Consider the following 16,991-nt stretch of genomic DNA (forward strand, 5'->3'; position numbering starts at 1 on the left):
GACACAACTAGAAATCAGTGGTTAAGTTGTATTTACACTGTTTCAGAACTGTTCAAATCAAATATTCAGATGTGTGCAACGTATTTTATAGAGGACTTTTTCCTGGGAAACTAAACTACGAATCTGGCTGTTCTGACTTACAGACAGAATGTAAGTACGTTTACATATTTAAATAATTTGCCACTGATGAATAAATGCGAGTTTTGAGCAATGTAGAGTAGTGATTGTTTTTTGTCATTTCTCCGATCACATATGCAGACATGATTTTATGCAACGCAACACGTAAAAGACAGTATAATTCATTATAATCAGTAATTAAGTCCCCACTGGATGCAACAAATGCCTTGTTTGTAATGGGTTTTATTGTTTTTGTCTTGTCTTGCCAGTATGGTAAGGGGTGTAACATTTCCTTCACTTGCTTGAGGCATTCGGGCTCAATGCACTGGATAGCTGGCCAATCAGAGCACACCTTGATTTTTAGAATGATGAGGTTTGTAAAAAATCTACATGTTTCAGAAAGGCGAGGCATAGACGAGAAACAATGATGTACAGTATGTGGAAAATAATGTGTTTTTTTAAGCTTAAACCCATTTCATTACACCAAATACACAAAATAATGTTCTTTTTAGCAACATGATATGACCCCTTTAAGTCAGAATTGAAATTTTGGGGTGAACTATACTTTTAAACTGATGTATTATATTACAAGAATGGCTGTCATCAGTGAACATAAAAGCCTACTAGTGTAATTCCTCTAAGACTTTTATTGCTGGGTTGTTGTTGAAAATGATAACATGTTTACAGCTTATTGACTTAACTTTGCAGTAGTACTTAGCAGTAGTAGCTTACATGCTTGTTTATATCAAAAGGTGTCTTTAAGTGGCTTGTTTGACCTTACAAATTAAGATGTATTAAGATATGTTAAGCACATATTAAGAGTGTTTTTGAATTTAATTAGATCTGACAGCTACAGCTAGCATTTTTAAAGAACCATACAGGAAACTCAGGACAAACAGACAAAATACATATATAGACGAACAGACAAAAATAAGATTTATTTTCGAAAGGTGCTGCAATGGATTTTTTTTTTAAAGAACCTTTATTTTTAAGAGTGCATTTATAAAGCAGTGCTTGGTTTCCCAGTCTCTCTCTCATTCTTTTCTCCATTATTGCCTCTTGCCATCTTGAGCACACTTGACTCCTGCTCTTGTCTTCTATTCTTCCCTCTCATATCTCCAGCACTCCAGTTCCCCTCCCCTTGGCTCTTAAATCTCTGTGAAAGCATAATTTCACACTCAGCTTAGCCACTTCTCCCAAATATTTCCCACCATAGTTGCTGCCAAAAAGGGGTCCAACCAAACGCCTTCTCCAGTTGCAGGCTTTGACCTCACAGGGCATTAAATGCTGGGCACGACACAGTGCGTATAGAATGTATTCATCCTGCTTGGACTTTTTCATGTTTTCTTGTCTTACAGCATTTGAATCACAGTGAACTTAATTTGGCATCGTGATCTCGCTGATGAAAAGAAAAGACACTTTAATGTCGAGCATAAAGCCATTCTTAGACAAAGTAATCTATAATTTATTTGATTAGTATTCACTACCTTTAATATGTGTTTAAATCATCATGGGTGCAGTCAGATAGTGTTGGTTTTGATGTCACATGATTAATTAAATGGAGACTGTCTGTGTGTAGACACAGGGTTTTAGTTGATTGTAGTACAGTATATATACTCCTGTATATGGATGATCCAGCTAATGAAAAGTCAGCATTAAGGCACACCATGCTCCATTAAAGATAAAAAGACACTAAGCAACTCTGTGAAACAGTAATTGAAAAACAGCAAGCAGGGGATGGATACAGGAGAATCAGTAGTCAAAACTCTAATAGAGAGTAACAAAGAGAAAGCTGCTGTTCAGATGTCATATGACATCTCAGCTGCAGAAATCATGTGGGAGAGTCTGAGTTTCGAAGCTGAGCCAAACATGGTGCGTGATTAGAAAAATGCTATATGCAGTGCAGCAGTGACAGCCTCATTCTGTAGAGAATGAGATGCTTTTCCCCAGAAGGTATTTGACAGTAGTGGCGGCACCAACACCTGATGTGGTACCACTGAATATTACATGTTTTGTTTGCAATGCACATTTCACCGTAGTGTGACTTGGGGTAGCTTGAAATGGAGTGTGATTTCAAATTTATTTTAATTAACAAAAAACTAAAAGTATGTAAAAATTGTAACAACTTAATTTTAATAGTTTAATTAAATGTTCTGAATTAAGACTCTACTTTTATTAACTTAGACATTGGTCTGGTTGAAACAGACATATGTTTATCCTATATACTTAGAGAATAATAAGTGTTGCTGAGAATGTCAGCTAGCATGTCTGAGAAATCTGTGCCAAACTCAAATGCTTCATACTGGATCTCAAAGCACTGTTTAGTAAACGCACCGGCTGTTAATTCTCTCTGCGCCGAGCTGGTAAATGGTCCATGTGGCATGGTTCAAATGAGTAGTGCCGTTTCGTTCCACTTAATACTGTGGTTGCCATTTAATGCTTCTCGTATGCAACAGAAATGGCAGCGGGTTATCAGTTAGGCAAACTGGAAGTGGCACCACGACTTCTAACAAAATTTAACAGGCAAAAAGTTGTGGTGTAGAACCCTGTTGAACAAAGGGAGAAACCTACAGGGAAACCTGATGAAGAAGTTTTATTTTACAACGAGAGTTCAGGTAGAGGTAGAACTAAATGATGGCAGGGCTGGGCTATATGGGCAAAAATCATATATTTGTATTTTTTGGCTGATTTGCGATACCTAATATATATGTATCTCGGTATTTTCTTTTTTTTGTATTTAGACTAAAAAAAATCGGTATTTAATGTCCATTTATTTCACTTACCGCCCAATACTGTCCAACAAAACAATACATATTAAAGGCTATGAAGTTAATGTAATCATGTAAGCCTTTATATTATTTGCAAAAAAAGGGTTAAAATCACATCTCATTATAAAACTGTAACATTACAATCTAAAAACAAACATAAGACTTTTAAAACAGAAGTTAAATTCACTAAACTAAAAATGAAAATAAATGAGGACAAAAGCAATGGTTTGTGTGAGACTTTTGTTTATTCCATTGCAGTCTCTGTACAGTCAGTGCTATCATAAAAAAATAGACTTACCTGTGTGATTATAATTATAGTGCTTCTATTTAATTGAGCTCTATATGTTTGGTGTCCATGCGCGAGACTATGCTCATTCACTGAGGTTTAGCGGAGAATCACAGAACAGAGGGCTCATGCACTTCTGACAGAAAAAAATAAATTTTTCCATGGCTTTCTAACATTTACAGATGGAGGATATACCTGTGATATGTAAGTTATGCATTCAAGAAGACAGCATATCTCAAATGCATTAAGCAGTGTGATTAGCCTGTCTCAGTCAGGTCAGAGGCCTTTCTATCTGAGCATATGACTGGCTGAGCTGCTTAAACTACTGCGAAACAAAACTATAAACTATGTCTTACCAGTTTTTAAAGGCCTTAATATAAAGATTGTCACATTAAGAAATAATTTGATTGTGTCCTCGCTATATTTTTAGATTTGCAGATGAATCCTTATGTTGATGTCAAACACTCATATCAATATGATGTAATAGAAGAAGAATGTACACATATGAATTGCATATGACAAATCTTTCTTAAATAATTTGTATTCTTCATATATCTTCATAAATTTATTGACAAAATTTTATAAATTGAAAATTGAGGATTCAGTTCATATTTGTTCATTCAATTTCTTGAGTGCTCCTGCTAAATACACCTACTGTACCTGAAAATAAAACACTGTTTTATTTGTATATTATGTCTGTTTGTAATGTGTATCTTTGTTCCTATTTTTTAATAACAAAGATAAAATAATGACCAAAGATTTTAATCTTTGACCACTTTGGCCTAAATATCCACCATTCTTTTTTTTATATTTTGTTACCATGAAAAGCTTTGCCTTTATAATAGGGGAATTAGTTTTGCTATACTGCTCAGACAAAATGGTAATAGAAACATGACAAAGTCCTGATAAAATCGTGACTTGTGATATTAAAAAAATTATAATAATAAATAAATATTTATGTTATTTTTGCCATATCTTAGTAGAAGGTAATATTGAACTTTTGCAGAGTAAACATCATCATGTTTTTGAGGAGGTGTGCGCATGATTACACAGTATGCCAATGTGCTTAATATAGTTTATTGGTTAACACTAGTGGATCTCAACTGACTTATTTGGTGGTTTAAGGTGTTGTTTCTATCTGCACCATGCCGGTTGTTTAGCCTAATAAAAATGTGAATTGACAAGATGACCACATCCACCACTTTTTTTACCTCCTTTTTCTGACTTTAAAGGGTTTATTTTTGATGATGTAATGCTGTGTGTCGAGCCACTAGTATGTTTGGTACAGTATATGGTGTGATGAGCATGACTTTTCTCTGAGTTTTATGATCAGTAAAACCAGGTTTAAGCCTTAATTTCATCACACAAAGTTCTTGAACATTTTCCACAGTGCTCAAGACTCATTTTAGTCATTTTTGAGTGTTAGGCTTCCAAGTGTTATTAACGATATGTACCCGGGCTCAACGTTAAAGAGCTTTGGGGCCTTTATGTAAAGCCCCGTCTTTAGCGTTTGGCTTCGTGCCCAGACTGAGCTCGCTTTCTCTGCACTTTTGCACATGGGGATATTTTGAGGCCCGGTCAAAGTACAGGAAGTCAGTATTAGCGCTCAATGCACTTCCTGTCTTGAGCTGTAGTACTATGTTACTTAGTGTCAGCGCTACTTTGAAATCATATGACCTGCCACCCAATGTCTTAAAGGGAAGTGTGGCTAGGGCTCACTTCTATTTGCAGAAATGAATTTGACTTTTCGGTAAACCAGCCTAATATGTATAAATCAAGTGTTTCAAGGTTTTAAGATTTAGCCTGAACAGAATCTTTGATATAAACCAGAAACATTTACACATTTGAAATGTTTGTTGGATTGACTTTGTTTGGTTATATTACAGCCAGATGTTCATATGCATCATTGTGACATCCAGACCTGTGACGTGTGTTTAGATGCTTCCTGTATTTTGAGAGGAAACGAGTGAAAGTATCTGATCATTTAGGAAATTCCATCTTGAATGCATTTAGCACATTTGTCACCGTATAGCGTCAAAGTTTTTTTTTCTTTACCTTTGTTGCTCTTCCACTTTGTCTCTCACCTCTTTCCCCTAACAACTCCACTCTCTGTACTGTTTGTATCAAAGGGAGTGGTGTATGTACACTCTACTGCAACTTTTCCTTTGCTTTGTGTCGTCAATTTCTTTTTTGACATCCTGACAATGTGAAGCAGGTTTCACTTTTTTTTTTACTAAAATACTAAACTAGTTAGCCTGACTGTGTGAATTAGAAATTAAGTATTAAATGTGATAATTTTTTTTTCATATCAGTATGATTAGGTCAGTGTTTAAAGCTTATAATATAAAAAAAAAAATGGGGGCCAGTTAAAAAATTAAACTCGTTATGCACGTTTCAAAAGCACTAAACCATACACATTTCCTGCTGTACATTTAAAATGGAGATCTGAACAAAATTTGGGAGGAGCTACTTAATGTAACCTTGTCAATCATCATGCAAAGAGATTACATCTTTGTTTATCATTACTGTCATTACATCTCCTCAACTCCAGGTTTATGTTTACCACTAATTAGGGTTGGGAATTGTTAGAAATTTTCCGGTTGCAATTCTGGTTCCATTAAAATCATTAAACAACTATTAAAAAAATAGTGGTCAGGAAAAATGCACAATACTCAATACTTAGTACTCTTTATTACTTACTGTCAACTTAATTTAAAGGTTGGCCATGTATATTAAATATATTACAGTATTCAAATTTTCAGGTTCCAATTCTGGTTCCATTTAAATGAACTATTATTATGTTTTTTTTTTTTTTTTTTTTTTTTTTACCATTTTACCTCTAGCGAATGTAGTGTTGCTGGAAGGTAGTAAGAAATGTTGAGCAATTCTAGTCAATCAATCACATGTGCTTCAAAGTTGATGTTTTTTACACTATCAATAACATTTTGCTTTTCAAGCAGGAATAAGCTGGTTGGCCAAATAGTCCCTTGAGGGCTGAGACACTTGTTAATTTCCCTAAGTTAATAAACTATAAACTTTATACTTATAACCATGTATACACACTCTACATAAAGCCCCTATTTTACAAATAATAATGCAGTCAGGGGATGGTGTGATGCAATGAGTGGTTTCCACATTTTTAAACTAATAAAATGGATGAAAATAAAAATTTTCTATCACTTATCACTCTTGAAATGACCTGTACACTAAATAATCCATCCCTCATACTTGCATAACAGTAGTAATATTATAAAATTATTTCACATTTTAAAATGGTTGTGTTCTATGTTAATATATTTAAGATAAACTTTATTCAAATGAAGGCAAATCTGAATTTTCAGCATCATTACTCCAGTCTTCAGTGTCGCATGATCTTTCAGAAGTCATTCTAATATGCTGATTTGGTGCTTGATATATGTTTCTTAAGATTTCTTATATTTTCTGATACTGTTGCAAACTTATTCTTTGAAAAGCTTTTATTTTAGGGTTGTTCATTTTAATCATTAACTGACTGTTAAGAATTTTGACTAATTAATACAATCATTTAAACAGTTTAAAAAGTAATTTATTTATTTTCAGTAATTTATCAAAATAAAAAATAAAAGGGTTTGCTGCATGGTTAAAATATGCTATGCGTATACATTTTTATGTTTTTTAGAGAAAAAACTAGTTGCATGTAATAAGTTGCATTTTATTATTCCGTTCATAAATCGGCCTAATAAACTGTTAACATAGCTAGGCTATTTTAGTTACCCTCACACTGCAGCAAGTCTTTTCTTATAACAGTGAAAAGAACGAGAAAAATAGATGGGCCTTTCAGAAGTTATAGCAATATAAATGACAAGCCAAAACAAATTCATTTAATCACCAAGTGTTTCTGTATTCGTGATATTTGAATGCCAAATTATTTATTATGTAGCTTACTTCACTCGCATTACAATATCCATGTAAATCAAAATGTTTTGCATAGTGTTGTCAAAAGGACCGTGATACCATTCAGTACTGAAATTTAACATCTATTTCCCACTTTTTTTATTTTTTTCAAGATAAGTGCACTGTTAAGCAGATTCTTAAATATCGCTGATTTGTCATAGTTTCCATGTGCTCAACAGATATTTCTGTGATTGGCTTCAGTGCTGATCGCTTCATGCTCTTCTCCGAATGCTCACACAGAAACACACAAGAGTGTTTAAAAGCTGCGTCTATCAGCAGATACTGTACATTTGTATGATTTTCAATACATATCTTGATATGTTTGCATTTGCATTTAAATAATAAAAAAAATTATTTTCTTTTTCCCATTAAAAATAATATTAATAATAATAATTTAGATTAAACAGCTAATTTAAGCAGTAAAGAAAAATCTAGACCAAGTGATCACTTGCTGCTTTTTATTAAATGAACACATGTAGGCCTGTATGTAAGTAGTGCAAAACAAGTACAAAAGTACATTCTTTCAACTTTTTTAGTGCATGAAATTTACAATTTAAACTATGCAACTGGGGGAAGTAGCTAAACTGGGATAAAGATTTTATGAAAAAAAAAAAATTACAAGTTTTTTTTTTTAGCTAAGAACACAAGTCTGTCAAATGTCTGCGGTTTTAAGAGAAGCTCTGTGGCACAAAACTGTTACCACTGACCCTCTCGGATGGGGATCTAGTTGCTGAAGCACATAGCTATCTATATATATTATATAATATATTCATATATATATATATATATATATATATATATATATATATATATATATATATATATATATATATATATATATATATATACACATATATATATATATATACATATATATATATATATATATATATACATATATATATATATATATATATATATATATACATATATATATATATATATATATATATATATATATATATACATATATATATATATACATATATACATATATGTGTGTGTGTATATATATATATATATATGTGTGTGTGTGTGTGTGTATATATATATATATATATATATATATATATATATATATATATATATATATATATATATATATATATATATATATATAAATATACCAATCGCAAACAATACGGTCGAGATCTCATGACAGAACACATACCAGCTGAACGACACTTTCATTAGATCACTAATCTCCAGCTTGTTAGTGTTTTCAGATCATCGTTGGCATTCCTTCCGCAAGATTACTTAAAATAAGCAAACACCAGGGAAGAAACCGTATCCTTGTAACGGCGAAGCTCTGATTTGCGGATTTAAACTCTTATTTAGCAACCGCTCTCATGAAAGCTCTCGTAGTAGAGGTGTGTAAAGCAGACCGCGGTTACATGTTCCTTTTTTGAACGTTCGTGTTCTTTTGGGAAAGTTTGCTTGAATTTGAAATATTTTATATTCACCATATTTTCAGATTTTACATTGTCGTCAAAATTATTCCGATATTATCGCTAATATTTGATTTGTGTGCGCATTCGGCGCCAGCACAATCACTTTAATTTTTTTTAAATTGGATGCCGCTTTCTGCCGAAATGAAATGAAATAACCGAAATGAACTTGCCTAATTTATTCGTACTTTTATTGGTTCCTTGCACAGCACTTGATGTCATCTTAACTGAGCCAGTCCTGATCTGATGTGTTGATGTTTTTTCACAGCCCTGCAGTGTGTGGACCCTGTGAAGCCCTGTGTCAACAATGCTACCTGTGTGACTTTCAACAATGGAACAGGCTATTGCAGGTAAGACAGGACAACTCTCACATTTAAACTACACTGTCTGAAGCTCATTGAGAAGCAGAACAAACAGCGGCGAGACTGTTTTGCACAAAGCTGCGTTGCCTAACTTCATTATTTTCACAGAAATAATGAAATTGGGTCACCCTAAGTATTTAATATTGCCAGATCCGCTCTCCTGACAGAGTTGGAGTCCTCCCACGGTACACTGAGAAGTGTGGGTCTTAATGATTGCGTTTTTTTGTGGTGCTTTTAAAACTGTCTGTGAGTGTAGGAAAAACTATGCAAAGTGGATTCAAAGAAGTCGAGTAACAGTTGGAGTGGAAAAACTTTAAAATGCATCCAATTCTTGTGGTTACAGAGTTTAAAATACACACACACACACACACACACACACACACACACACAAGTTTCCTTCACTGTTAAATGCTGGTTCCTTTGCTGTTGTTCGTTGAACGTTGCTTGTGGCAGCTTGTAATTGTGCTTTTTATGCCGTATGATTGAGGGTTACATTTATTGCTTTGCCCAAAATAAACACTTGCTAACAAACCTATCATGTTACATTTCTATGGGCTGTGAAACACAGACGGACTGTTTTCCCATCATTGAATGAATCCTCTTCATACAGTCCATAGCCATGGAAACATATTTCACAAATTCCGCAAGTCTTACCTTGACAATATTTTGCACTTTGGGTTTGTGTTACAGTAAATACATTCCAACTGCTGCATCTTCAGTCTTAACAACATGCAAATAAAGAAATTGAAACCACATCTGATGGTAAAGCTCGGTCTTGCGGTAAATCAGGACAGGAATGCACAGAAAGCTTACCTCAGTGCCACATTGAAGACACAACTTTCAAAAATGATTTGAGACATAAGTTCAGTTCATACTAGGAATTTTTTGGCTTCTATGGAATGAAGTCATGTTTCCCAGAGTCAGTAATTTTGCAACCAAAAGTTGCGACCTTGTGAATTTTCACAACAATTATTGCCAGGAAAGCGGATGAGTCATGCCTTTAGCACAGGTTCAGATTGGGTAAGATAGACAAAATAAAACCACAGACTTATCACACTCGTTGTTCAAATAAATAATCCTCCACATCTACTTGAGACAGACTTTTGTGTGTCTGCTTTAGTGTTTTTGGAGAGGTAACAATATTTGGTGTGTTTGGAGAAAAGCCCTTTTATTGATCTTAAATCTTTATGGAGGTTTCAGTTGTGTATTTATGGAGTTTTATTCAAGTTTTATTAACTTTTATATGGTTACTTTGAATTTTCAGTTATTTTATTATTCAAATTTGTATTGATTTGTGAAATTAATTGTGATATCATAGAATTTTGATTATATCTTGGGAAGTCAGAAAACCGTTTTTGCTTCATCACCATATTGTTTATTTATATTATTTTGTTTGTTAATTTGATTCTTGAATCAGTTTTATTTTAGTATTATGTATACTGTTATATTATATAATATAATTTTTTTAAATGTGTTTTCAGTTTTCATTTTGGTTTTAGTTTAATATATTTTTAAATGTGCTTTTGTTATTTTCATTAGGCTTGTTTTTTTTGCATCTATATAAAACTTTTCAATATTTTTTAAGTTAAGCTTTTTATGTTTTTCAGTTTTTTTTGTTTTTGTTTCATAAATATAAACCCATAAAACAATTAAACATAAAAACAAATATTAACCTTATTGTGATGTATTAACAGCAATCTCAAAATTATAATACATTTTCAATACTGTACATTAAAATGTTGTGACATCTGAATTCATTTATAGGTTTTAAAATGATTGGATTTTGTCTTTTATTCTTAAATTTTGACAAAAAAATAAATTCAGTATAGGCTATTTTTTTAGTAGCAGCCATAACATGACCATAATTATCAGCATGTTGGGGATTTTGATTGCGCTCCTAAACTCTAGAGGAGATACTGTTATACAGCGTACGTTTGTCAGTAGTATTTGTTGAGATTTAGGAGATGACAACAATAGCATTAATTCTCCATTTAATGTCTTTACTGTAAACAGATCTTACTCATGCTGTAAAGGTGAAAGGTGTTTGTGAAAGAGATAAGATGAAACAAGAAGCCGGTGTAGTATCATTTGCGTTATCGTGATTTGTTACGCTAGAAAATTCCACAAAGTTTTTATGTTCTGCCAGGGAACTTTCTGGTGTGAAAACCAGAATCTGACCTTCCCATGCTGACAGGAATCAGGCACACCGGTCGCCACCGGATCCGACAGCTTTAGACTCTCTACAGCTCAAATTCTTGAATGCTATGAAAGTTCATCTCGGCTTGACTTTACTCGAGAATGCAGGCTTTCAGTGACTTGAAATGGCTGCCTGGGTGTGCGTGCAATCTCAAAATGGAACAGGCTGACACAAGGTACTCTCAGGAGTTACTAATACATTCTGTGTAGGTGAGGTGACACCCGAGAACCAAAGTCAACAAGGTTTTTTTTTTCCCTCTGCCACTGAGAGCTCGGTACAGGAAGAGCAGTGTGACAGAGGTTGGCAGAGCAGGGTGTGTGTGTGTGTGTGTGTGTGCGAGTGGTCAGACCGGTGCGTCTACAAGCCTCCAGCCAGGGTGTGAGAACTAAGCTGTGTGTCACCTGTGTGTCTGTCATTTTTTTGTATGTTTTGTGTGCGCATGTGCACATATGTCTGGTTTCATATGTGCCTGTGTGTGCGTCATTGGACTTGAAAGCCTGTGTATGGTGTAGGAGAGAGACACGTGAGGAAGCCTGCAGGATTTCCACTGCAGTGTCAGTTTCAGAGCACACTACCTGTAGAACAAAGAAAAGAAGTGGTTCACCAAAACCTGACTTCATGGTGAAGTAATGATGCAGATCAGTGGGTTTATGTAGAGTTCTTCAGCTACTGTGATTTATTTTCTTTATTTTTTTTTAACTGACAGACAGTTTGTTTTAAAATTTGTCTTCTTTAACAATAAAATAGTTGCATTCAACAGTTTTTGTCAAAGTCAATTAAATGTTTAATGCTTTTATTCAGCAAAAATGTATTGAATTGATCTTGTGACACTGAAGGCTGGAGTAAGTCAGTTCCAACACAGGAATAAATTAGAAAATTTAATTTTATGTAACAGTATTTAACAGTATTACTGTTTTTTGTATTTAATATTAAATAAATGTAGCCTTGGTGAACATAATATACTTTATTAACCTCATTTTCTTTTTTTTTCTTTTTTTGAGCGGTAGTGCATTTTTTGCACACCACTACCTAAAAAAAAAAAGTAGTCCAATTCCAGGCCTGACACAAGTCAAGGACTTTGCAACTTGCAAATGGATCTCTGCTTATCTGAGCCAGAGTGAGTGAGTTAGCAGTAAGAGAATTGCTGTGTGTATGTGTGTGTGTGTCTGTGTGTGTCTGTGTGTGTGTGTGTTTTGAGAGCAGAAGTGAGACTGCCTTGAATACCTGAGCCCAGAATCTTATTTTCCTTCTTTCACATCAAACAAGATCTCTTTGTCTTGGCCTGCGTGAGGGGTGCAAACTTATTAATTTTTTACCCCTCACTTCCTCCCCCCCTCCCTTCAGACATTCCTCCCCCTCTCGGTCGGAAGGGAGAGTGGAGTCAGCTTGGCGTTTGTTTGATCTGACAGGTAGTATGTGCCTACGGGGAGAGGATAGCAGTACGGAGATGTCTTTTAGCGCTCAAGAGGGTGAAATCGAAGATGTGTCTGCCTGCTGGTGAGAGATAGAGGAGGTAGAGAGAGAAATTACCCTGTCAATACCTCTCTCTGTCAATCATCTCTCTCTCTTTGTTCCTTTACGATATTTTTTTGGCTTCTTTTTCACTGTTACTTCATCTCTCTCTTTTTTTTTTAAATCTTTTGAGCTATATCATCCCTTCTGTTGGTGTATTGTTCAGATTTTTTATTTTACCCTCCTTTCATCCCTGTCCTTCTTTTACCTCTCTCTCTCTCTCTCTCTCTCTCTCTCCTGTCTCTGTGTGCCTACAGGCTGGGCTGATTTGTTTCAAAGTCACATTCAAAGTGTGATGGCCTCAGGAAGAGCGTCTGCCAACCAGAAACTCTAGTCATAAAGAGAGTGAAGGTGCACGTACCCATGTACCCAATTCTGTATAGCACTCAAGCTAAAGTCAACAACTCAGCTGTGTGTGAAGAGTGGCAAGCAGAGGCCGTGATTTACTCAAACACCCCCGCACACACGTTTAGCTAGCTAACCTAAGTGCAGTTTAGATACATTTAGCTGAGCCCATTTATTAGATTAACTGAAAATGTGCATTTTTCAATTTATTGACAAACGATTTTTGATATAATTTTTTTTTCTTAATTTAAACTAATTTTACCGATGTTTATTTCAAATAATTAAATACATTTGCATTTAAAGTAAAAAAACCCAAAACATTTTTGAATCCTTTTTATGAATCTTTGAGGGCATCTTATAAGGGAGGTTTTATGTGACGTCTGGGAACAATTTTGTCCCCTAAAGTGGTGGAGTAAACTTAAACACATGGACATGTAGTTTACAATTATATTTATTCGTTTGGCAGTCATTTTGATCCAAAGCAACTTTGCAGCATTTCTTGTTTACCACTAACTACAGAAGCAGTTAAACAGTTTGTATGCCGTTTCTACTCTCTGCCTAATCTCTAATATCCAAAGGAACTCGCTTGTAAAAAAGAAATTAAGTTCATCACACAGTTAACCTGCTGTCTGTTTCTTTCTCCTTCCTTTTTTTTTTGTCCTACAATGATAGTGTTTATTAAGTGTAGTTTGATTTCCTGTAGTCTGAGGCCTCACTATCTGCGTAAATGTGAATGTGGGTACATGTTTGAACCACACTTCGGTATGAAACACTTTATCATGAGAGAAAGTTTCTCATGCTTGAACAACTGCTTCAGGCCAGAAGGGGCCGTCCCACGTCAAGCTGAACATGAGTCTATTAAAAACATTCACACAAATTTTCACAAATGTTTCCTATCGCTGGAGGCCTCGCATAATAGTGGGAAATGTGGCAACCAGGGCCTAAACCCACGACACACCGTGCTGACAAGTAGAGCTGAGTGACAGGAAGATGACATGATTATGAGAACAATGATACACACACATACACACACAACTTGGGGTGGTAGAATTGCTGAGGTTTTAGGTTACCCAGCATACAGGTTTGGCTGTGATTTCTCTGTCCTCACAGTCATGCTGGGGTGGAAGGAGATCTATAATGATTTAGAATTTAGGTTCCTGACACAAAGGTTGTGAGTTCAATCCATAGCAGAGACTTATCGGGATTATGTCCCTGAGAATGGTACTAAACCCTACGTTGCTCCAGGGGAACCGGCCCTACAATTACAGCACCACAAGGCTCTTGGAATGAGAGCCCTCTGGTAAATGGCACGCAATTAACTAACTAATTATTCTAAGAGTTAGCATTCCATTGCATGAGATTCCTGAAAAGTATCGCTTAGGTGTTTTCCATTTGTGGATACCTGGTGTTTGCTGATCAGAATACAAAACAAATGTTGACATTCTCTCTCACCGAACAAACCAATAAATAAGATTAAGATAAAGTAAACAAACAAAGTAAAATCAGCATGATAAACGTTTCCATCTGTTAAGCTAATGATGGTTAGTCAGCTTTAAAGCCATCATTTTGTACATGGGTGTGTTGTTGAACCCATGACCTTTAGGGGATATATAAAGACCACCTTTCCTGCCATCTAGAACAAAGACCCCTGGGTAATTGCAGATAATTATCTTTAGTTGGGGGAAACCGGTGTGAAAATTTTTTCTGTTACATCAATAACGTGTTTGATCATGCTAATTTCACAAACTCTTTTTTTTTTTTTTTTTTTTACTGTTTTATTTTAGTTTTCTTTTAAAGGTTAGTTTTTTTTTATTTTAATATTGCAACAATTTAGTTATTTAAATAATAATTTACATTTTTGTATTAAATTTATTTATATATTCTGTTTAAATTGGCCAGCTTAATTTGTGTTCTTTGCACATTGCGACTAAGGATTTGTTCAGCCAAGTTTTGTTAAGTCTAGATTTGTTCAGTGTGTGTTTTGGAACTCAGACTTTAGACTAGCACAATGAAGCTTTTCATCAAAGCACATACGAAAATGGTACAGTAACCGAGTGAAGTGAAAAGAAAGAGACCATAGAAGAGAGCAGGAAAAAAAAGAGCGAGGGAGGAAGTGTATATTAAGGAGGAGTATATAAAGAGCAGAGAACCCTCCCTTCAGTGAGACATGCTGTTTTCAGATCAGATTTATAGCACATATGCACTCATAGTCACGCTCAGTCTCACCACAGCACTTCTGTCTTCTCCACCCTGCCCTCCTTCTGTCCTCCTCTTTTCTTGTCAAAAAAGGGAGAAAGAGAAACAAAACTTCATACTTGATACTTCTTTCTTTCTTTCTTTTTCTTTTTCTAGTCCTTCTCTATGGTTCAGCCCTCCCTGTCTGGTTACTTTTTTAATTTTGCACCCATCCCCCTCCCCCTGCCTCCAATCTTTTTCCCTCTATTTTTCCTGCGGTCATTGGGCTTTTTAGTGAAATTTAGAGAGAGCCAAGGAACTAGAGGAGGGCTGCCTGCTTCTATAAATATGTCTGGCTCTTTTCCTCAAGAAATAATAGAGCAATAATGGAAAATAGCATTTTAAGTTACCTTTTGTGTGCGATGAAAAAAATTCACAATTTCGCCCACTCTTGGTGAAGCCCACCCGACCTTGTGCTGGTTCAGATTAAATAATCTCAGTACCTTGGGGGTGGGGGACAAACTCTAAGGTGATGTTTTTTGCACAAGGAAGTGAGTGGGTTGAATTCAAAATCTTGATAAGGTGCCTTGTATGAAAAAATATGAAGTAGAGAGAGTTTTTCCCCCACCCAATCACCCCAGGCCCCGTGGATGGGACAAGAAGAGGTCAGTGAGCCAGAGAGAGAGGGGCGCTAATATGAACCATCTGTAGAAATCTGACACCTCAGGAGAAAGAGCGAGAACGAAGGGGAGACGGAGGAAGGGAGAGAGAAAAATGCATGAAGGATAACAAAGAAACCTATAGAAGAGTTTAGCTGCTGGAGTCATTATTTTGTTGAGGTTTGCCTTTTTGATTTGCAGACTGTGATTTGTTTATGTTTATATAAATCACAATGACGGTCATAAATAAAGTCACAAAATTGCAAAAACCAGGGCTGGAATACCTGGAACCCTTGGATGGTGACTGAGCTTTTCCCTAGTGAAATCAAAAGGGAGATAAGCCAAAATCCCTCCTTGTCTTTGAATAGTGTAAAGTGACACAACTGTCTGAAAGAGGCCTGTTCCCCTGAGTCCAGGCTGTTTGCTTGCGCTGAGTTTAAGTGTGTTTGTTGTTGTTTGAGTGTCAGCACTGCTGTGATCTTGTGACCAGAGGGTCGCTGTGGGTGTATTCTTACCCAAAGCACAAACTCATACACACACACACACACACACACACACACAGACACAGCTGGAAAAGAGAGCTAAATCACGGTTGTGCAGTGTGACCAGATGCAGGATGAAAGCTTAAGCTATTCTTGCACCCGATTTTATAGTGGAGAATGCAGGGTTACAAATACACAAAATGGGAAGGGTGGAACAAAATACATGAAAGATAACAAATGGACTCTTCTGTAGATGAGTATTAGAAGTAAAATAAAAAATTTTCATCAAAATCTAAATCATTTGAATAAAAAATAAGGAAAAATGCAGTGATGTTTAAACAGTTATGACCTGCATATTTTCTTTATCACCCAACGTTATTTAATTTTGGACGGTGTGTGGTCGAAATGACTGATCTTGAGCCAAGATTTCATCAGCAACAGTTTGCATGTGTGTGTTCTATGTATAATCTATCTATAATCTAAAAGAGACACACTTTGGGAAACGGGTTGTTTGGAATCTTAAGTAAGTGTATGCAGTCATACGGGCGCGACTACACACACACAAACATTGTCAAAAGGTCTTTTATCCCTCGTCTGTGTTACCTGACCGTCCTCCGGGAGGCCAGCACCTGCATGGCAGCAGGCAGTAGTGTGTCGCTCACAAGAAACACTTTACATGGAACAGAAACATTTGATTTAATGTTAAT

At 35.4% G+C, this 16,991-nt stretch overlaps 1 protein-coding gene across 1 annotated transcript in view; it reads left to right on the plus strand.

Annotated features, from left to right (window-relative positions):
* Positions 1 to 16,991, plus strand: part of LOC127963891 (neurogenic locus notch homolog protein 2) — a 51,306-nt gene that overhangs the window by 10,468 nt on the left and 23,847 nt on the right. The window contains exon 2 of the mRNA XM_052563982.1: positions 8,821 to 8,902. Coding sequence (XP_052419942.1) covers positions 8,821 to 8,902 — 82 coding nt within the window. The remainder of the gene's footprint in view (positions 1 to 8,820; positions 8,903 to 16,991) is intronic.

This window comes from Carassius gibelio, chromosome B8, assembly GCF_023724105.1.
Source record: "Carassius gibelio isolate Cgi1373 ecotype wild population from Czech Republic chromosome B8, carGib1.2-hapl.c, whole genome shotgun sequence".
NCBI lineage: Eukaryota > Metazoa > Chordata > Actinopteri > Cypriniformes > Cyprinidae > Carassius > Carassius gibelio.